A 23,403-nucleotide genomic window follows, 5' to 3' on the forward strand; every position below is an offset into this window, starting at 1 on the left:
GGTTCGACTCCTTATTCGAGAGATCAAAGGTCCGCGATGATCGATCGCGCGCACGCATCTCTAACTTTTCGGAGCTAGATTAGATATGAGTAGTTACCTAGGTAGGTAATGTGTTTTATGCAATTACCCACTCTATCACTTGCTAATCTTGTTATAACGGTGAAGGAAAACATCGTGAGGAAACCTGTAGCATTGCCTGCCTGAGAGTCCTCCATCATTATGGAGTTCACCCAAAGATGTGGGAAATTTGACAATCCGCTCTTGATCAGCGTGGCAGACTATGGCCTAAACTAAAAAGGCCTCGCTCTTCATCGTTAAAGAAGTATAGTCCGCGACAGATTGAGATGGCAATCGGGGTATGAGGCGGGGAGACGCCCCGCACACTCGCACGTTACCCGCGCTCGCCCGCACCGGTTTAGCGTGGGGGCTATGCGGGTGTACAGGCGTTCCTTCCCCGATTTCAACCTGTATGTATGTGGCGTACAGCGTAGGTACCTACTATAGGTAGGAAGGTAACTACATAATAGGTGAGTATAATTTTAAAATCAACTACTTTAAAACGCACATAACTCTAAAAAGTTAAAAGTTAGTGTCCGGGATCGAATCTCAGACACCCCGAATTTGTAGAAAAAATTACAAGAGTTCATTCTAATAGTCTGAGAGTTCATTATAGATTTTAGTACTCCTAGCGCCCTCTTGTATTCGTTCAAACATCAACTTACGGTATTGCAATGCACAAAAATATATGTGAGTAGGATTTTTGTCATAATCTCAATTTTTATTTTCATAATATATACTGGTTATATAAAGCCTTGAGCATATCAATTATTTCACTAATATAGTAGATAATCTATGCCCATTCACCAATCCCACTCTAAAGTTAGAACTCAGAGCCGTAAAAAATACAGTTAATAAAAAAAATTGAAGTTGTCAGTTGTGACTGTGACAGTGACAGTGGCATTTCATGACAATAAACAAAAACTGACAAAAATTGTTCGGCTTGCTGGAAAAAAAATATTTTGTTGACTAAAAAACAATGATTAGTGAAGTAATGAGAACAAGAAGTCTGAGATAGCATCATGGGCAGTTTAAATATTCCGGAGTGGTCTCCAGACCAAGTCGCCGAGTGGATGTTAGGTAGATCTGAATGTAGTGATGTCGGGATTGTATCGGCGGTGAGTCACAGGCTAAGCGGTGATGTTCTGTTCCAGGGTTGGGGCCCAAGGTGGCGCAGTACGTGCCTGAGCTACGAGACAAAGGATTGAATGGGGCGAAACTGCTGACCCTGCGGTGCGACGACCTTGAATACCTTGGAATAAACATTATAGGACACCAGGAACTGATATTGGAGGCAGTGGAACACTTGCGGAACTTCGTATGTATTACCTAACCTACCTACTTGTTATATGTAATTGCAACTTACTCATGGTTATACAACACATCTTAGATTGCATGTGCTAAGTACATTTGTTATTATATTATGACTGTTCCTTGAAGTAACATATTATACTTCTAAATAAGTAGTGTATTCTTGTAGTTAGTAGTTACATGATTACCTGTTACTGGTTTATTTACCACATTGTAGCTTGCGAATGTTGGTAACTCTTCAATAATTGAACTTAATCTATCTTAAGATGACACATACAGCAGGCGGCTACATCTAAGTGCAGAAAAGAAAGCCAGGGTAAAGAAGAATATGAATTTGCTTATATTAACACTAGCTTCGATAGCGAGCCTCGATAGCTCAACGGTTAAAGGACTGAAAACCGAAAGTTCGCCGGTTCAAATCCCACCCGTTGCACTATTGTCGTACCTACTCCTAGCACAAGATTTACACTTAATTGGATGGAAAAGGGAAATATTAGTCAGCAACTAACTTGGCTAATATTCTTTAAAAAAAAAAGCTTATGCTCGCAACTCCACGTGGACTACACAAATTTGAAACCCCTATTTCACCCCCTTAGGGGTTGAATTTTGAAAAATCCTTTCTTCTGTTAAGAAGGAGTCTCTCCATAAGTTTGCCATAACTATCCAGCAAACAATAGTTATGTTTGTGTCAACAAAGTAAGTATTAGCATGTTGGTTCCAGCACTACGAGCTGTCCAGGGAGTGCGTGCAGCAGCTGGCGGTGCGGGTGTCCACGGCGGCCGCGTCGCTGGCGCGAGCGCTGCGCTGCCATGCGGACGCGCGGCTGGAGACGCAGCTGCTGGCCGACGTGGCGCGGACTGTGCACGCCGTCAAGCCCCTTGTGTGCTGGCTAGATAGGTAGGAAAGAAATAAAAATGTTTATTTTTTAAAGCTGTGTGGTGTGCCACACATTACCCACATATTAGGTTATCCCAGTGCCTCTAATACTTGAGCAGTAAAGTCAAAAGACCGCAAGCAAAAGAAGCGCAGGGATAAACTGTGTCATGTGTGGCACAATCTGAAAAATACATGCATGATATTACAGTTTGTTTGTCAGCTCCTTAGTTACATGTTGGTGACCCACAGATGGCCGCTGTGCTCGGGCTCGCCGCTGGCGGAGCGCAAGGCGGCTCTGCTGAAGCTGTCGCTGGAGGCGGCCACGTGCGCGCAGCGGGACCGGTTCGCGGAGCAGCCCGCGCGCGCCGTGGCAGCCGCCGCGGCGGCCGTGGCGGCGGTCGCGGACTACATTATACAGGTGACTGAAATGAATATATGTACAAAGGTCATGCTTGTTTTCGTGTTGTGCATGAATCTGCAAGGCATTGTCAAAGCCTGCACCTGTACGCTGACAAATATGAAGCGATTTGCCTTCTTGTTTCTAGTTACAACCCCTGGCATATGAAACATCCTTCGAGCATTAGTTTTCCCTTTCTCTTCAAGTACTTCATACTCACCTCAGACGGCAACATCACTTGCTGACAGGTCTGATTGTAGCCAAGCAGTAGTCTTCTTCTTTCTTCGCTCTGGGCTGGTTTCCGCACTTAAACGTTTCCGTCTGTTGTGCGTAAGCAGTAGTCTATAAATTAAATTAAAAAATAAAACTCTGAAAGTGACTATAGATTTGCTCGATTTTTGATGTTCCATGCGTGCAATCAAATAAAATTAAGTGAGGCAACTAAGAAAGCTTTGTGAAATTGTGTCTTCTGAATGTTCTCTGTGTGTGTTCACAGGACGTGTCGGACCCGATGATCCTGCAGCCGGCCTCGCTGGACGCGGTGTCGCTGCGCCAAGGGACGCGGCCGCTGGGCTTCGAGGTGGTGCCGTCGTTCTGTGGGCACCACCAGCTCGCGGACATCCGGTTCGCGTCGCCGGCGCACGCGTCGGGGCTGGTGCACGAGGCGGACGAGATCGTACAGGTATGTGTACCCTGGAACCAAGTATCGGACGCGGCTGATACACGCGACTCAGGCGTGCGACAGATCTCGCAGGTCACCTCTCCTACCCTGTCTCACACACTCATCGTGGGCAACAAGGTGCGCTGTGCAGACTCCAGAGAGAGCTCTCTCACTATGTACTGTTATATTGCAACTGTATGGGAGCCGTGAGCTCGCCCGTGCCAATAGGAAGTTGATCATGTCAACACAACAGCGACTGTATGTTGCAGGCGGGCGCCAAGTGCGTGCTGGGCTGGAGCGGCGAGGCGGTGGAGCGCGCGTGCGTGCTGGCGGCGCGCGCCACGGGCGAGCTGCAGCTCAGGCTGCGGCGGCGCGGCGCCCGCGCCCTGCCCGCGCTGCCCACGCCGCCGCTCAGGGCGCCGCGCCCGCGCGCCGCCCGCCTGCGCCTGCCGCCGCTACACGCGCATCTCAGGCTGCACAGGTATACCACTTGTAATACATACTTACTAATAGGCTACTTGACAATTTTTTTAAGTTGGTCTTAAATGGTTAATATTTGTCCTATTATATCAAAAAAATTAACACTATATTTTTTTGCGCCCTAAAAACCGTAAAACTTTAATTTAAAAAAATATTTTTCTTAGACAGGTGAAAACACTGTCGGCCATGTTTGGCCGATAGATTATCTGTGCTCTGACGTCATGCATTTGTAAACAACAGTATAACCACAGGGTTATACTGTTGTTTACAAATGCATGACGTCAGAGCACAGATAATCTATCGGCCAAACATGGCCGTGGTTATACTGTTGTTTACAAATGCATGACGTCAGAGCACAGATAATCTATCGGCCAAACATGGCCGACAGTGTTTTCCAAACATGGCCGACAGTGTTTTCACCTGTCTAAGAAAAAAATTTTTTTAAATTAAAGTTTTACGGTTTTTAGGGCGCAAAAAAATATAGTGTTAATTTTTTTGATATAATAGGACAAATATTAACCATTTAAGACCAACTTAAAAAAATTGTCAAGTAGCCTATTATTATAAATGCGACAGTGTCTGCCTGTTGTCCCCCGGCGCCCATCCATTCAACATATTTAGCCCATCCCGGAGATGAACATAGGCTTATTTTATCCCGGGAAATCAAGAGTTCCTCTGGGAATATCCTCGTGGACAAAGTTGCGCGCGTCATGTTACAATTTAAAACTTAGAAAAGATCGTTTCCTAAATTACAATTAGTCAGTATTTATTGCTTATTATTTTAGATACGAGTTGGACTTCCCACGAAGTGAAACTCCACCCGAGAAGATAGTAGAAACCGAGACGACGGCGGAGGCCGCGAGGACCGAGAGCCCCGCCTCGTCGTCGGACGAGAGCGAGCCTCTGTCGCCGCCCGCCTCGCCCACGCTGCATCTCGACACTACCCGGTGAGTGATGTGACGAAACTCCACCCGAGAAGATAGTAGAAACCGAGACGACGGCGGAGGCCGCGAGGACCGAGAGCCCCGCCTCGTCGTCGGACGAGAGCGAGCCTCTGTCGCCGCCCGCCTCGCCCACGCTGCATCTCGACACTACCCGGTGAGTGATGTGACGAAACTCCACCCGAGAAGATAGTAGAAACCGAGACGACGGCGGAGGCCGCGAGGACCGAGAGCCCCGCCTCGTCGTCGGACGAGAGCGAGCCTCTGTCGCCGCCCGCCTCGCCCACGCTGCATCTCGACACTACCCGGTGAGTGATGTGACGAAACTCCACCCGAGAAGATAGTAGAAACCGAGACGACGGCGGAGGCCGCGAGGACCGAGAGCCCCGCCTCGTCGTCGGACGAGAGCGAGCCTCTGTCGCCGCCCGCCTCGCCCACGCTGCATCTCGACACTACCCGGTGAGTGATGTGACGAAACTCCACCCGAGAAGATAGTAGAAACCGAGACGACGGCGGAGGCCGCGAGGACCGAGAGCCCCGCCTCGTCGTCGGACGAGAGCGAGCCTCTGTCGCCGCCCGCCTCGCCCACGCTGCATCTCGACACTACCCGGTGAGTGATGTGACGAAACTCCACCCGAGAAGATAGTAGAAACCGAGACGACGGCGGAGGCCGCGAGGACCGAGAGCCCCGCCTCGTCGTCGGACGAGAGCGAGCCTCTGTCGCCGCCCGCCTCGCCCACGCTGCATCTCGACACTACCCGGTGAGTGATGTGACGAAACTCCACCCGAGAAGATAGTAGAAACCGAGACGACGGCGGAGGCCGCGAGGACCGAGAGCCCCGCCTCGTCGTCGGACGAGAGCGAGCCTCTGTCGCCGCCCGCCTCGCCCACGCTGCATCTCGACACTACCCGGTGAGTGATGTGACGAAACTCCACCCGAGAAGATAGTAGAAACCGAGACGACGGCGGAGGCCGCGAGGACCGAGAGCCCCGCCTCGTCGTCGGACGAGAGCGAGCCTCTGTCGCCGCCCGCCTCGCCCACGCTGCATCTCGACACTACCCGGTGAGTGATGTGACGAAACTCCACCCGAGAAGATAGTAGAAACCGAGACGACGGCGGAGGCCGCGAGGACCGAGAGCCCCGCCTCGTCGTCGGACGAGAGCGAGCCTCTGTCGCCGCCCGCCTCGCCCACGCTGCATCTCGACACTACCCGGTGAGTGATGTGACGAAACTCCACCCGAGAAGATAGTAGAAACCGAGACGACGGCGGAGGCCGCGAGGACCGAGAGCCCCGCCTCGTCGTCGGACGAGAGCGAGCCTCTGTCGCCGCCCGCCTCGCCCACGCTGCATCTCGACACTACCCGGTGAGTGATGTGACGAAACTCCACCCGAGAAGATAGTAGAAACCGAGACGACGGCGGAGGCCGCGAGGACCGAGAGCCCCGCCTCGTCGTCGGACGAGAGCGAGCCTCTGTCGCCGCCCGCCTCGCCCACGCTGCATCTCGACACTACCCGGTGAGTGATGTGACGAAACTCCACCCGAGAAGATAGTAGAAACCGAGACGACGGCGGAGGCCGCGAGGACCGAGAGCCCCGCCTCGTCGTCGGACGTGAGCGAGCCTCTGTCGCCGCCCGCCTCGCCCACGCTGCATCTCGACACTACCCGGTGAGTGATGTGACGAAACTCCACCCGAGAAGATAGTAGAAACCGAGACGACGGCGGAGGCCGCGAGGACCGAGAGCCCCGCCTCGTCGTCGGACGAGAGCGAGCCTCTGTCGCCGCCCGCCTCGCCCACGCTGCATCTCGACACTACCCGGTGAGTGATGTGACGAAACTCCACCCGAGAAGATAGTAGAAACCGAGACGACGGCGGAGGCCGCGAGGACCGAGAGCCCCGCCTCGTCGTTTTTGTTTCACTTTGTGTTGAGACGTTTCAGTTGGAGTGAAGGAAGTGGAATGAGACAGAGATGGTCACGTGTGCATGGTGTGTTACAGAATGTACCCGCCCAAGCCGGTGCGCGCGCGCGCCCGGCGCCACTCGGTGAGCGGCGGCAGTCCGCTCGCCAAGCGCGCGCCCATCACCGTGCAGCAGGTGAGCGAGGTGTTCGTCTATAGTTTGTGTACAAATTGGCATGTCGCTGATGCGACCTTGTAGTTTTTACCCAAAATCGCCGAACGCGCCTGAAGAACATTATTTCAAACAAGTTTTCACTTCAAAAACAACAACGTTTCAGTTCTGGCACGAGCTGCAGCAGCAGCGCTGGGTGCTGGGCGGCAGCCCCGAGCCCGACGACGCCGCGCTCTATCGGCGCGATAAGGTGAATGTTGCTGTTTCCTACCTACCTCATCATCAACCAATAGACGTCCACTGCAAGACATAGGTCTCTTGTAGGGACTTCCACACGCCACGGTCTTGCGCCGCCGCCATCCAGCGGCTACCTACCTACCTACGTATTATTAAATACTAGATAATGCCTGCGCCATCGTCTGCGTGGATTTAAGTTTTCCCTTATTTATATTTAGATTATAATTATTCTAAAAAAAATATTTTGCTGCCGGTATATTTTCATTTCGGCTGACGTCACGTAATGACGATGGTAATGAGACATGGTTCCAGCGCAATAGCAATTTGCGGGACTTATATCAGGGATGGCTGTAAGCGTGACGGCTTATATTCCCCTACTTAACTTTGCTGTTACACTTATCCAGGCAGTGTCGTGCAGCACGGGCCTGCAGCTGTCCCCGCGGCCGCGCACGTGCCTGGGCGTGCCGCGCGCGCCGCCCGCCCTCGCCAGCCCGACGAGCCGCGGCAAGCTCGACAAGAGCCACTCCACCCCCGCCTACGACTTCGAGCCTTGCTCGGAGCCGGGGAGCCTCGCCGCGCAGACCATTCCCGAGTCGCCCACGACGCCGATCAACGACAGCCCGACGTTACCGCACTTGGAGAAGGCGGGACAGATCTTGGACTTCAAAAAGTCCAGCTCCCAAATCGAAGAGGCCATTCTGCAGCAGCGGAGCCGGAGACAGTTGGCCGATGAGGAGAAACCTGACATTTTTAGCGATCGAGATATTAAACTGATCGATGAGGATGCCAAGCTGGAGATAGTGGAGACTGTGAATATAGTTTTGAGTGAGAGGGTCCAGGCTGCCGAGAGCGAGGGGTCGTCGTCGAAGCGCGCGGGCGAGGACACCAGCACCAGCAGCGACGACCAGCTGCCCGTCACTCTCAGGTGAGCTGCTCACACATTGGAATTATATTGTAAATTTAGTAGTACTGTGCTTAGAGAAAGTAGAAGAAATTGATGTTTGACAAAGACACTAGGTAGGTAAAATTACTAGCAGTGTTGCCATATTCAATAATTATATTGCCTTGACACTACCCTTTTTTATCTCAATAAAAAAATGGGATTGCATTTTCGACCTATAATAGAGTATTTAATGAACCGGTTCTTCTATTTCGGCCGATAACTATTAAATATTGAAAAAACCGGTTCATTAAATCGGCCATAAATCGTAAACGTTTTACAAAAAACAAAAAAACGCGAAATTTTATTTTCTACAATAATGGTTTAAATAACTTTTGCCCTAAAGCGGATAGTTTCCTAGATATGGGCCAAAAACTTTCCTTCAAGATTGCGATCGAAGCTCCACCTGGATCTGTCAGCATTTTATGATTTTATGGTCAGTAAGTGACCCTTAACCTAAAAAAAACCGGCCAAGTGCGAGTCAGGCTCGCGCAATGAGGGTTCCGTACTACAGTCGTATTTTTTCGACATTTTGCACGATAATTCAAAAACTATGACGCATAAAAATAAATAAAAATCTGTTTTAGAATGTACAGGTGAAGACCTTTCATATGATACGATGATTTTATGTGCCCAGCGCGGTGACCGATCAATTGACAAAAAACAAATGACAAAGTTTCATTTCCCAAACAAATTTTGGCAAAATTATGAATCGTTGTATGATCGTTATAAAACTTATGTTTCTACAAATAATTCATTTGATAAAACAAATTACCAGACAAATTGTTATTTCATAAAATATCATTTGACAAACAATTGATTTTTTTAATCGTGTTAATTAGTAAAACAACATATCGCACTTTTTTTTGATAAAATGAATTGTTTGATAAAATGAACTGTTTGATAAATATTTTAAGAATTCACTCAAATCTTTTATATGTCGACCGGGCCGACGGAAGAGACCGCTTACTATAATGGGGGGTCTCTTTCAACCCAGAAAAACGGAGCCCCTCCTCCGCTCCGTCGATGGGCCCCGGTCGACGAGAAGAGACCACCACTATGGTGGGGGGGTCTCTCTCATCCCCCCCCGCTCGCACCATCAAGAGCGAGCGAAGCGAGCTCGGGACTTGGGGCACTCCGACTCGGAACGGTTAGGTTAGAAGGGGATGGCGGGGTCTGTAAGACCCCGCCATCCCCTTCGTGGGTTATTTCTTTTTTTACCACCCAGAAAAAAGGAGCCCCGCGCAGCGGGGCTCCGTCGACGGGCCCCGGTCGCCGAGAAGAGACCACCACTATGGTGGGGGGTCTCTTTCCTCCCCCCCGCTCCCACCATCAAGAGCGAGCGAAGCGAGCTCGGGACTTGGGGCACTCCGACTCGGAACGGTTAGGTTAGAAGGGGATGGCGGGGTCTGTAAGACCCCGCCATCCCCTTCGTGGGTTATTTCTTTTTTTACCACCCGCGGGGCTCCGTCGACGGGCCCCGGTCGCCGAGAAGAGACCACCACTATGGTGGGGGGTCTCTTTCCTCCCCCCCGCTCCCACCATCAAGAGCGAGCGAAGCGAGCTCGGGACTTGGGGCACTCTGACTTGGAACGGTTAGGTTAGAAGGGGATGGCGGGGTCTTACAGACCCCGCCATCCCCTTCGTGGGTTATTTCTTTTTTTACCACCCAGAAAAAAGGAGCCCCATGATATTATTGATGCGTTGCATAGGGGTTTGCATATGTATGCAAAACAGACTTTTTGTATGTTTTTTGTTAATTAGTTATTTTATCAAATAATAAATTTATCATCTATTATTTTGTAAAATCGCGAATTTGAAAAACAAATTATTTGGTGAAATAATAAATTTTTAAAAATTTGGAAAGTTAAACATTTGTGAATAGAATATTTGTCAAATGATCTTTTGTAAAATGATATGTTTGCGGTATACGACGTTTGTGATTTGATTAGTTTTTCAAAAGTTTTTGGTGAACTGATAATTTGTCATACGTTTTTTGTCATTCATTAGTGAACCGCCCAGCGCCCATCCTTAAAGAAAAAACTTAAATTCTATATAAAGAAATTTGTCCTAGAAACCTCTTTTGAAAATTTTATACGTCTTTATGACAACATCTGTTGAAACGAATGCTTTAACTTATTAAAATTTATCCTATCTATTTTAAATTAAATATCTAAACTCCGTATGCATTAACACTGTTGCACCAAATATAATATAGTTTTAGTAATGTATGAATATATATAGTATAGTATAAATATAATATAATATATAATATAATATAATATAGTATGAATGAGGTCGATGAACTTTGTCAGCCCTAGCACAGACTACGGTCTATTTGGGCTGCAAACTGCCAACACCAGTCTCGGCTTTTTATCTAGTGCTTTGGTCTCAAAGTGTGGTGTAAATTGTTCACTTTTCGTTTTTGTCTAAATAAAAATAAATAAAAATAAATAAATAAATAAGTAAAAATACCCCACTTGATATAGTTATTTCACTTCGAAAGTTGAAAATACTACTTATTAGTTCATGACCCCAATTTAATTTTTTTTGTGTGATCTAACCCTAAATTCACGGGTTTCAGATTTTTCCCCAAATGTCAGCTATAAGATGTACCTACTTTCCAAATTTCATGATTCTAGGTCAACGGGAAGTACCCTGTAGGTTTCTTGACAGACAGACAGACAGACAGACAGACAACAAAGTGATCCTATAAGGGTTCCGTTTTTCCTTTTGAGGTACGGAACCCTAAAAAATTAAAATTGGATCGGAAATTTAGTGCGAGAGTTAAATGCTCTATTTACTTGCCTATTGCATTATTTTAGCAATTTGGATATACTTATCTCTATAATTTCCGGTCAACTTACTGATTAGAATACAGTAAATCACTACTTATGTAGAAACATGTTCACATTCCACGTAAGTAAAGTTCTGTTAGTCGTTTCATTTCGTTGTGTACTGACCGGCAATACCGAGCCTAATTATTTATTGTGTAGTTATTGCACCGTCAACATATTCTAAACAATATCCTACCATTTGTATATGTTTTCAGTAACCCCAAAGTACATAACATTCCCTTTTCAACTTGCAGATATATCAAACCGCGTATAACAGAGCGATTCCCTCCCCCCACTACCCCACCACCCCCGCCCCCTCGCCCGCCTCCCCGGGAGCCTGTCCCCCCTCCGCGAGAGACTGCCCCCCACAAACGGGAATCCTTCAGCCGAGAGCCGCCGTACCGGGAAGCGTTGCCCGCGAAAGAGTGTTACCCTCACGGCGACGTGCCGGTGCCGGTGAGTGTTGCAAATCGTCCTGGGTTCCCGCTGCGATCCATGTGCAGGTGAAGCAGGTGTATCTTCATGGTGTTAGTAGTGGCATGCATAGGGCTGGAAGCTAGGGCATGCATAGGGCTGGAAGCTAGGGCAAGCATGGTTAAAGTCGAATCAAAAATTCAGTGAACTAAACTGACGTTTACAGTGTTAACAGTTTCTAATGAAAAAAAAATAGTGTTGTGATTAAAAAATCGATTATCCATCACTCACTTATTACATCGATTAAAAAATCGATTATCCATCACTCACTTATTACATCGATTAAAAAATCGATTATCCATCACTCACTTATTACATCGATTAAACACACATATTTTGTTATTTACTGAAACTTCCCAATTGTGTTTATTATTATCGATATAAAAATATTTTAAATAGATAGCAATGATGTTTAGTTTGCTTAGATGCTTAGTAATGATCTCCTTTTTGTCGGATTGTACTGAGAGATCATTTGTACGATACTGTTCAGTCCGGAAATAAAGCATTTGCCGACGCGAAGATTTTTAAACTAAACGATGTCGATAATTGGTATTTCGGCCGAGGTTTGTATAATACTTTTTTCCCATTTGCGAAGAAACAATAAACAAATTATTAATCAAGAAAAAACATTGCAGTTTGTACAGTAAGACAACGATTGCTCAACATACGCACACTAACACACACAACACACAAGTTGTGTGTGTAAACACACACAACTTTTGAAACAACGAACACTTAGTATGCGTGTTTCTATGAAATATTGACATGTGACGTCACAATGATTTGACGTCCGTATTGCTGGCGTGCATACAAAAAGAGAGAGAGAAATTGACTTCTTTAGGGTTCTGTACTCGAAGGGTGCCAACGGGACCCTATTACTAAGACTCCATCCGTCTGTCTGTCAGTGGGCTATATCTTGTGAATCGTAATAGGTACAGAGTTGAAAGTTTTCTAAAATTTGTATTTCTATTGCTACTATAACAGCAAATAATTTGTGTGTCAGACGAAAGGATACATGCCTCTTTGTTGTTCATTAATTTCAATATATTTTGCATAATTGCATTTAATTTACTTATATTGCAATGTTATAGTTATTATTATTATTACCTATTAACACTTAAATATAATATCTTTATAGAATTAATATTTCATAGTACAATCGAACTGGAACGTCACAATCGAATCACAATCGAATGGAGCATCACTATTAAAATAAATATGACAACATTATTTTACAAAAAAGTGACATTAGGACCTGTCAGTTTAGTTCAGTGAATTATTGATTCCACTATAGTTAGGTGTGAGTTTAATACCCATAGCCTATTTGATATTTTATTTGCATTCGTTATATGTTCAGTGGCAACTCTCTGGTGACATGAAGCTGAGACACAGTTGGCGTCGCGCGTCGGCTGCGTCTCAGCATACGCTTAGCCAATCTCAACTAACACAATCTCACTTACAACAGGTGTCCCGTGAGCTGTGGGAGCCCCTCCCCCGCGACCGGCTGCCGTCCCCCCGCAGCGTGCTGCAGAGCACCTGGGAGCCCATCTCCTCGGTGCCGCTGTACCCCGTGCTGAGGATGCGCAGCAACGAGGCGCGGGACTTGTCCCCTCTAAAGCCGCACAGGCCGGATGTTATGCAGGTCTGTTTGTCACTTGCACCCTTGCGACGCTCCGCTCCACTCCGCTTAACATAGTGTACAGGAGTGGAAGTTGCGGTGCGATCTGGAGCCACTCCCCCTCTTCCTCCCCAACTCAGCCTCCTTTGTGCTGCGGCGCAAGCAGAGGCCCTTTGCTGGACGGGTTGGAAACTGGTCCGGCATACTCTGACTAATCTCGTGAGTTAAGCCGTAAGAGATTTATCACTCACAAATCACAATAGTTCAAACGCTAAAATGGGAGACTTGATGTTTCAAATTATTTTCAGATGTCAATATCCCCTCGCAACATCAGCAAAAACGACATAATGCTGATATGCGCGGAACCCAGGCAGATGCCGGCCATCAACGGCGAGCCCGAGCCGCCCACCAACGACAAAGCCAAGCGGGACGACATCGTCATAGGCGCGGCCAGCGACCAGCACGCGCAGGACATGTCGCCCAAGTCCGCCGCGTTCTCCCCCACCGCCAGCGGCATGAGGGGCATCTTCCCCTCTTCCAAGTCGCGCAGCTTGAAGAAGAAGAACTCCATGCTGGCTAGTAAGTAGACGTCATGATGAAGAAGGAACTCGCCGCGCCGCCATCAACGCCATCAACGCCACCAACCTAAAGCTAAACTAAGGCAGAATTTGTGGTCTTTGTCGCGTTATGGTTGGAGCAGGATTCCCTCCTACAGGAGGCCTTCGATGGCTGCCGTGTTGGAAGAGCAACACATCTGCTGCTGGCCTTACTATACATATGCGTTCATTGTTATTTAGTTGACTCTTGTTCAGAGTAAATCACAAACCAGACAGGCGAAATTAAGAGACACAATCAACTGTAAGAGTTTTGTTTCGTTAGCGGTTCGTAACCGAAACGTTAAGCAAATACGTATCGCGCCTGTGGATTGGATGTCGAGCACACACGGATGCCAACAGTTCACAGTTCTCGCTGGTGTGCGGTATAATGGCCCAACCTCACCTGGCTAATGTGTTCGCAGAGCGGCGCGCGGTGCCGGCGCGCTCGCTGGCGGCGCGCGGCGCGGCGGGGCGCGTGTGGCAGCGCGTGCGCGCGCGCAGTGCCGCCGCGCCGCGCTGGGCCGCCCGCCATCTGCTGCTGGCCTACAACACGCTGTACGCGTACCGCTCGCCCGAGGTACGTACTCGCTACCATCGATATAGAATGTATAACTACAAGATCGTTCATGTGGCCACGTTTGTTACATTCATCGCGTTTGTGTGGGCAGTGCAACCGAGCGGACTGCATGATCTACCTGGAGGGCTTCACCGTGTGTGCGGCGGGCGAGGTGAAGTCGCGCACGCACGCCTTCAAGGTGTACCACACCGGCACGGCGTTCTACTTCGCGTGCGACACGCGCGAGGCCATGCTGGCGTGGATACAGCTCATACACCGAGCTACACTGCTGCCCTCTGTGTCCTCGGTGAGTAGAGACATACTTATGTAAATGAGGAACAGAAAAGGTCCTAAGCTGGAACCTTGTGGTACCCCTATTTTTACAACTGATCCGGGAGACCGGTTTTCCATTCAAGTCTACCTTTTGTATTCTATTTATTAAGTAAGATCTCATCAACTCCAATGCTACACCCCTAATTCCGTAATGCTGTAATTTGCTGACTAACGTTTCCTGTTAAACACAGTCGAAAGCCTCTGATAAATCACTGAAAACGCCGAGCGCATTACGTGACATCTCCCCGGCTTCGAATATATTTTGGATTGATGTTTAGGAGATGAAAGAATGTCGAAAATCAATTGACACGCCTAGTTAGCCGCCGAGAGTGAAAGAGAAAGTCCAGCCCGCGGCTCTCGGGTCGTCCCGCGCCTGCTCGTGGAGACCCCAGCGTGTATCGGGTCTTGCTGTCATGCGCCCCGTCTATCGCATCTTTACATTCCCGACTTTTTAAAACCACACGTCATTCGCTCAGGCTTCATATATTTACTGCACACTTACTTTCAGATGGAACTATCGAAACAATTCTCGGAAACGGATTACTCGGAAACAGAATCAGACACCGAGAGCTCGGAGAAGAGAAGCGAGAAAGAGCGGGAGCGGGAGAAGGAGAGGGAGAAAGACAAGTCGAAGTTCGGTTCGCTGAAGAAGCTGACGCACCGCGCGAGCCGCAGCGAGTCGTCGGAGAACGTGAGCCAGGCCGCCACCAGCCTCGACAGGAAGTATCTGCGGTTCTTCTCCCGCGCGCGCCCCAAAGACGACACTAAAAGTACCAAGGTGTTTACTTATTCTTAAATTTATAGACTAGCACTTGCCTGCAATCACACCTGCTGGCAAGTGATGATGCAGCCTAGGATGGAGCGTGCTTGCCTAGAGGACGCCTATTCACTTTTGACTTGAAGGTACCCACGGAAAGGAGTTTGCTGCGTTACTTTGGACCGGGAAATTACTGTGGACTTACGTAGTATTTCCAGCGATGACCAGAAGCCCTTGGCTTGTTCCAGAGCAAGCTATCGGGCGTCCCCGTGCCGACGGAGCACTACCGCAGCTACCGGCGCGTGATCCCGCCCGAGCCGGCGCAGACCGCGCGCCCGGCGCCGCTGCCGACGCCGCCGGCGGCGCTGCTCAAGCCCAAGCCCATCAACTACATACACGCGTCCAACCCCAACCTGCTGGACTTCGAGAAGAGCGACTTTGTCACCAAGCCCGCTATACAGGTGATCGTTGTTCGCATTCTTTCTCTTCAGGAGACTAAAACCTTGTTTGGGTCTCCTTCCTTAAGAGATATAATGCGTCCAAAACATGCCTAATACACTTGGTTAGGGTCCAATCGAGGACAGTTCCACGAGAAGAAAAAGCGGATGTAATTTTTCAGTGCGTTGCCTTAATTTCAATATTTTTTAAATCTGTTATCTGACGATATGTTATTTAGTGGTGTTGTTATTTATCAAAGAAGACCCTATCAATGTTGCTTCCACAAATTACAGATAGATTGTTAACTTCACCCGTGAGTTCGTTCATTGTCGTTTCCGTCAGGTGCCGAAGCCCAAAGTCCACAAGCCGGACAACTTCATCGGCTTCGTGACGCTGGAAGAGTTCATGCTGAAGAAGCAAGAGGAGGAGAGACAGCAAGTGTACACCAACCGCGTGCTCATGGGGATAGAGCGAGACCACAAGGAGGACCAGAAGGCCGCCAAGGAGCTCCAGAAGCGGCTCGACAAGATCGTGCCGGATGTCATTTATGGAGAGGTATATATTCATTGAAACTCATCACCACCATTCCTTCAGCCTGCGGTTGTCAACTTGACCTTTCTCAAATGGTTATCGGTACGCGGTCTGCGATCCAAAACAAATCTGCCAAAGTGGGCAGTGTTGACGAAAACAATTACTGTCTTACTGACTTTAAACTCTAGATACTTATTCTCACTGAGTGAGCTAAAACGAGTTCAGCACACAGGTTTTAAGCACCAAGGGCGTCCTTTTTGAGCTAGTGAGGGAAAACAACATTCCAGCACCCGGCAGAAAATACTGTACATAGACGTTTGGAAAGCGGTAACGGTTTCGTAGAGCGTTGTCTCTGTCGTTGAGACCGGCAAAACGTCACATAGGTATGAGTGACAGAGACAACTAAAGGTCGATGTATAATATTTTCTGCCGGCTACTGTGTTACCTACATACGACAGAAAGCGCCTGCCTTGTTTTTGTCAGCAATAATTTTTTAGTGGCATTTCAAAATAAGTTTGTGTTATGGTGTCTTGGGCTGGTAACCAAGTAACGGGTGGGCCGAACTCATCGGGCGCGGCTTGATACATTATAGAGACTCTGAATGTGTATGCAGGTATCGGCGGGGGACCTGCCCTTGCCGGTGCTGGAGCTGCAGGCGCGGGGGCTGCCCCCCGCGCCCACGCCCTCGCCCCGCTCCAGCCCCTCCGTCAGCCGCGAGGGCGGGAAACCTATCTCAGTTAAAGGCAAGGATGGGTACGTTCAGATACTTGAATTTTATCTTTTAGAAATAGGCTCATTTTGTTGGGTATGGCGAGACTCCAAAATTAGGTGGTCTGCCATCTTGGACTTGTAGTTATTTTAGATTTTTTAACTTTTAATATGAAAGAGCACAGGAACGAGGAATATCTCTTTCTGGAATATCTCTTTAAATTATCAAATCTTTTGTCCGCGACTTCGTCTGTGGTACAAATGTCATTTCAGCTTATGTTACTTCTAAATAAACTAGCTAGCTAGGATTAGTGAAAGAATTATTGAAACTGGTTAATCGAATACAAATAAACAAATCTTACCTCTTTATACACATTATTGTATTGGTTTTTTTTTTTTTTTTTTTTTTTTTTTTTTTTTTAATACAATAAAACTTAAAGCTAGCCTTATCTAATTACTATATAAATCATGACCGCGTGGAATGGTGCCAAGAATACTGGCTGCATTTCCGCGCTGGACAGCCAGGCTGATCCGTTGCGCAAAAAATGAGCCAGCCCTTCTGTCACGTACGTATTGGTTAAAAATATATTTTCGCATTGTCGATGAAAACTCATAGGCGTCCATTAGAAAGAAAGAAATAAAGAAAGAAAAGACGTTTATTTATACAATTGTGCCACACATCACAACTTAAAGCTAAGAGCTGGTTATTCCGGCGCTTCTTCCACCTGAGATGATAGAATTTGCTGTCAATTTTGCCCCTTTTGCTCACATTGCCCCAGCCCTTGCTGTGACGGACGGGTAAGTCTCGCGAAAGTGGGAAAATCATTTGTGGGAATGAGATAATGATAGATAGATAATGATAATATTTTATAATAAAATTCCACAAACAATTTTTGACTTGCCTTTACATTTGTATTGTAAAATGATCCGCAACCGCCGAGTTTCTTGCTGGTTCTTCTCGGTAGGAACGGCATTCCGGACCAGTGGTAAATTAAACTAGATGACGATTCAAAAGCACTTGTAAAAGTTTACTTGAATAAAAACATATTGTATTGTATTGTAACCTGCTGTAATGCTGACTAGTGTTTGCTTTGGCAGCTTTGTGGATAATTCTCTGGCTCAACACCATACGATCTTGTGGAATGCACCACCTCCCATGGCCCCACCACCCTTGCGGAGGGAACGCCCCGCACACCCGCACATCCTCGTGCTAACCCGGGGGGTGATTACCTAAAACGTTGCATAGCGACAGCAACGCGACAGTTCATTTGCTGTCTCTCTTCTTCTTCTTATTTTGCTAGAGAGAGACAGCAATAGACACACTATTGCTGTCTCTCTCTAGCCGCTGTTACGTGTGACGTTTGACAGCAATGATCGCGAGATTTACGCCTGTCGCGAGATGCGTAATCACCCCGGCGAGCGCGGGTGACGTGCGGGTGACGTGCGGGTGACGTGCGGGTGTGCGTACCACCGCATACCCCGGTCCCCGATGGCGATCTCCACATGTCGCGGGCTATAAATAACATTTGTAGATATGAGAAAATCGTGTACCCGGAGGAGCGGCAGGACGAGGAGAGAGAGGAGAAAGAGGAGAGAGAGCAGAGAGAACAGAGAGACAACCGCGTGGAGGCATGGCGCGCGTCGCTCAGGCGAGCCGACAAGGTAACATACACATGTACACTGTCTCATTATTGAATTGACAGTTAGGTAATGTTGTGTACCATTAGGGCGATTGTCTAAAACCTTTGACCTTTAAAGACATTGTAGCTGTCAAACAACGGCGGTAGGGCCACATGTGTACTATGGCACGATCGCAATCATCTCTGATTGGTTAACGTTCGCTAACTATTGGCCACAATGCATTGTTGCAACAAGAATCGCACAAATTCAGCCAATCAGAACAATTGAGGTTGTAAATGATTTATGCAGGTTTTAGACAATCGTCCTACTGTTTTGGAAACTCGTATTTGTAATGTCACAAGTTCTGTACGAATTCATTACCGTGATCAGCTGTTTGCAGGATTTTATTAAAAAAAAAATTATCTTCCACGGGTACCACGCTAGTATATTTATAAGAGTACATGTACACACGGGTCCTAACCTCAGCTCGCTGGCATGTTATGGACCTTGTCTATCACTGTAGTTTTTGATACTACAATTATTTTGAAAATCTAAAAAAAGTAATCACTGTTATTTTATAGTTTTAAGTTTTCAGTTCGCTCCGCACTTCTCACTGACATTACCTGTACAACATTGAACAAGAACTGGAGGCTGCGTTCTTACTTTGTGTTATGGTTTTGTGTTGCAAAGTGTTTGTTTGTTTGAAGGTACACTCGGGGTCGCCGCACACGCCGCACACGCCACACACGCCGCCCACGCACCCTTCCAGCGACAGGTAACATCCTTGTTGTACTGGTACATACTTGGTAATACACTGTGGTGTGGTAGTCCCTACAAGAGACCTATGTTCAGCAGTGGACGTCTATCGGTTGATGATGATGATGATGATCGGAAATAATTTATTTTGACATAGGCAAATACCAATAATACAAAGCGCACATAAAGATTTGTTATGTATCAATTTGTGTCAGCTGGGGCAGCAGCAGCGGCGGCGCCAGCTCGGCGGGCGTGTCGCGCCTGCGCCTCATGTTCGGCGGCGCGCGGCGCGACGTGGCGCGGCAGCTCAGCGAGGTACACCGTACACACAAATCACAATGAAATTTATTTATTTACTTTACGCAGGCCAGCATGTGCCACTTATGAAATGTCAAGACTTTACCTACTACTAATGTGCCACTTACGAAATGTCAAGACTTTACCTACTACTACATGTGCCACTTACGAAATGTCAAGACTTTACCTACTACTACATGTGCCACTAATGAAATGTCAAGACTTTACCTACTACTACATGTGCCACTAATGAAATGTCAAGACTTTACCTACTACTACATGTGCCACTAATGAAATGTCAAGACTTTACCTACTACTACATGTGCCACTTATGAAATGTCAAGACTTTACCTACTACTACATGTGCCACTTATGAAATGTCAAGACTTTACCTACTACTACATGTGCCACTTATGAAATGTCAAGACTTTACCTACTACTACATGTGCCACTTATGAAATGTCAAGACTTTACCTACTACTACAACTACAAGTTTGAGGAGTTGCTAACAGCTTTGATAGTTCTAATAAATTTTAGTAATTTAGTGCAATAGTAAAAAATATACCCTGCTTAATTTGTGGTGGGCTCTTCTCAGACCTGGGCGCGTCGCGTTCTCTTGAACACTCGGGCGGACTCTTGACGTGGCAACTGGCAGTTGACCCATAAAGTTAAAATGGCGTGTGAGGAGTCATTTTTTACGGATTATACTCATTTTGACAGCTTCCATAAAACACGATTCTTGTACATTTAATTCAATGACTCTCGTCAAACAACAACTAAATTCGAACGATAATTTATTTGCAGGAGCACAGTCGCTCGGAGCAGTACCCGCACCTGCAGTGCCCGCCCACCTTCCAGCCGGAGACGTACTCGCTGTCGCGCCCGCCCCGCGACCCGCCGCCGCGCCCCGCCCGCCCCCGCGCCGCGCACCCGCCGCACCCGCCGCACACCCCCCCGCACTGACCCGCGCTGCGCCGCCGAGCGCGGGGCCTCAGCTGACTGCAGCGGTACTTGTACATACATTTGTGCACTTGTGAATACAACTCCCTTCGGTAGTGTTCCCTGTCCCTAGGTTACTAGATACTACATGGGGCGCCTAGATTTCAACATGCGGTTGTCCAAGGGGCGGATCAACAAATTCCTGAAAGGCCGCCAACGCATTGGCGGTTCCCCTGGTGCTGCAAATGTTCATGGGCGCGGCGGCGAGAATCACTTAACAGCGGGTGACCTGTCCATTATTTGCATTCATTTCCTATTGCCTTGTTATCTTTAATGTCTAAGTGTAGATACTGTTTCCATAGTTTATACTCTATCATAATGTATTTATCAGTCCATTTTTACAAGTTAAATGTTAATACTCCCCAAAACTAAACTTTTTGATCGATGCTAAAGTCGTCTCATTGTAAATATCCATTAATTAATACATTTTACGATAAATACCTTACATTGTACCAATTTACTGATGTCTAAATAATATCCAGTTTAACTAATCTAAGAATAATAACGTGTTATCAGATAATGTAACCCAAATATCATATTAGTATTAGAAGTGTTGTCGCTGTGTGCCTATATTGAGGCGAAACTTACTAAAATTGATACGCACAAATAATCGACATGTTTTCCAGTTATCGACTTGAAGTGTGCTGTATAACCATGTGGTACTTGATGAAGTGTGCTGTATAACCATGTGGTGCTTGATGAAGTGTGCTGTATAACCATGTGGTACTTGATGAAGTGTGCTGTATAACCATGTGGTGCTTGATGAAGTGTGCTGTATAACCATGTGGTACTTGATGAAGTGTGCTGTATAACCATGTGGTGCTTGATGAAGTGTGCTGTATAACCATGTGGTACTTGATGAAGTGTGCTGTATAACCATGTGGTGCTTGATGAAGTGTGCTGTATAACCATGTGGTACTTGATGAAGTGTGCTGTATAACCATGTGGTGCTTGATGAAGTGTGCTGTATAACCATGTGGTACTTGATGAAGTGTGCTGTATAACCATGTGGTGCTTGATGAAGTGTGCTGTATAACCATGTGGTGCTTGATGAAGTGTGCTGTATAACCATGTGGTACTTGATGAAGTGTGCTGTATAACCATGTGGTACTTGATGAAGTGTGCTGTATAACCATGTGGTACTTGATGAAGTGTGCTGTATAACCATGTGGTACTTGATGAAGTGTGCTGTATAACCATGTGGTACTTGATGAAGTGTGCTGTATAACCATGTGGTACTTGATGAAGTGTGCTGTATAACCATGTGGTACTTGATGAAGTGTGCTGTATAACCATGTGGTACTTGATGAAGTGTGCTGTATAACCATGTGGTACTTGATGAAGTGTGCTGTATAACCATGTGGTACTTGATGAAGTGTGCTGTATAACCATGTGGTACTTGATGAAGTGTGCTGTATAACCATGTGGTACTTGATGAAGTGTGCTGTATAACCATGTGGTACTTGATGAAGTGTGCTGTATAACCATGTGGTACTTGATGAAGTGTGCTGTATAACCAAGTGGTACTTGATGAAGTGTGCTGTATAACCAAGTGGTACTTGATGAAGTGTGCTGTATAACCATGTGGTACTTGATGAAGTGTGCTGTATAACCAAGTGGTACTTGATGAAGTGTGCTGTATAACCAAGTGGTACTTGATGAAGTGTGCTGTATAACCAAGTGGTACTTGATGAAGTGTGCTGTATAACCAAGTGGTACTTGATGAAGTGCGAGAATGGTGCTAAAAGCAAGTGTGTAGTTGTTGTAGTTTATACTGCGAGTCGTCGTTTTCGATATAAACTCGAACTGTGAAAGTTTGTTAAAGATGGTAGCGAAAGAAAGTTTTGGTATAACGCATAACATGACGTGACGCTGATGAGCAGTGATTCGTCAATTTGTGACAACTATCATCCTTAGAGCGGTTACGCACTCATCCGATCCGAGTCCGTGAAAATACGGTTATAAAAAACTCGAATCGAACTCGCATATTGCTTATGCACTAATCCGATCTCGAATCCAAATCTAAGCTGATTAGCTTAGATTTGGATTCGAGATCGGTTCCATCAGTTGACATATTTGACATATCTACGTTATACATCCGATTTGAATCCGTGGCACATCCGAGATATTCTCACGGATGACGGAGTGAACTCGAATGACGGCAGTCTATAGAAATGTTTCTATGACTACTACGGAACGCATTTTCACGGATTCGGATCGGCTGCAGTGCGTGATCGCCCTTAGGTGTCGTGGCGTGTTGAAAGCGAACAGAGTCCATTACGTAGTTGGACGTACAAGTGAACTGACAAGTCTGATGCAAGGTTGTAATGTCATCCGTTTGACAATTATTGTTCATCTCGAACAGTACGCGGTATGTACATCGGCCTTTACAGTGACGTTTCGGCTTCGTAGAGCGTTGTCTCAGTCACTCATACCTATGTGACGTTTTGTCGCTACCTCGCTCTAAAGGTCGATGTACATTACTTTCTGCCGCGTACTGCACGTTGGTACGTGATCTAGACTTTTATTTTATGTGGTAACTTGTTACCTACCAGGCGCACTGCGCAGATTATTGCAAACGGATGGCGACAGAGTAATATTTCAGTCTTCACTTAACACTGATAGCACATTCCACAGCCGAATGTAACGTACAGACAGTGCCAGGTCGAGATGGCAGTCCCGCATAGCTCCCACGATAACCCGGTGCGGGTGACGTGCGGGTGTGCATCGGGCGTCCCCCGCCTCCTGTCGTGGACTATACCTACGCAACGAAGTTTTGTATTTGCACGAATGCCAGTACCCGTAGTACAAGATTTTACGTCTCACCAAACCAAACCAAACTCGAGAGTCGAAATACTTCCGCGTTACAGTAAACTGGATCTTAAATGCCTTGTTTTAAAGCTCAAGTTTGTC

At 47.1% G+C, this 23,403-nt stretch overlaps 1 protein-coding gene across 1 annotated transcript; it reads left to right on the forward strand.

Moving 5' to 3' along the window:
- The first annotated feature begins 971 nt into the window (after window positions 1-971).
- cnk (connector enhancer of ksr) lies at window positions 972-21,280 on the forward strand. The gene is made up of 23 exons (XM_034968816.2): window positions 972-1,137; window positions 1,212-1,375; window positions 2,090-2,265; window positions 2,494-2,662; window positions 3,138-3,323; window positions 3,572-3,783; window positions 4,568-4,729; window positions 6,721-6,817; window positions 6,960-7,043; window positions 7,435-7,955; window positions 11,062-11,263; window positions 12,747-12,923; window positions 13,208-13,478; window positions 13,918-14,072; window positions 14,164-14,358; window positions 14,893-15,162; window positions 15,390-15,602; window positions 15,922-16,134; window positions 16,724-16,863; window positions 18,351-18,480; window positions 19,146-19,213; window positions 19,410-19,509; window positions 20,296-21,280. The coding sequence occupies exons 1-23, from the start codon at window positions 1,080-1,082 to the stop codon at window positions 20,452-20,454; spliced, it is 4,122 nt and encodes a 1,373-aa protein (XP_034824707.2). The 5' UTR covers window positions 972-1,079; the 3' UTR covers window positions 20,455-21,280.
- Window positions 21,281-23,403: the final 2,123 nt, after the last annotated feature.

The sequence above is a fragment of the Maniola hyperantus genome, chromosome 5 (genome assembly GCF_902806685.2).
Source record: "Maniola hyperantus chromosome 5, iAphHyp1.2, whole genome shotgun sequence".
NCBI lineage: Eukaryota > Metazoa > Arthropoda > Insecta > Lepidoptera > Nymphalidae > Maniola > Maniola hyperantus.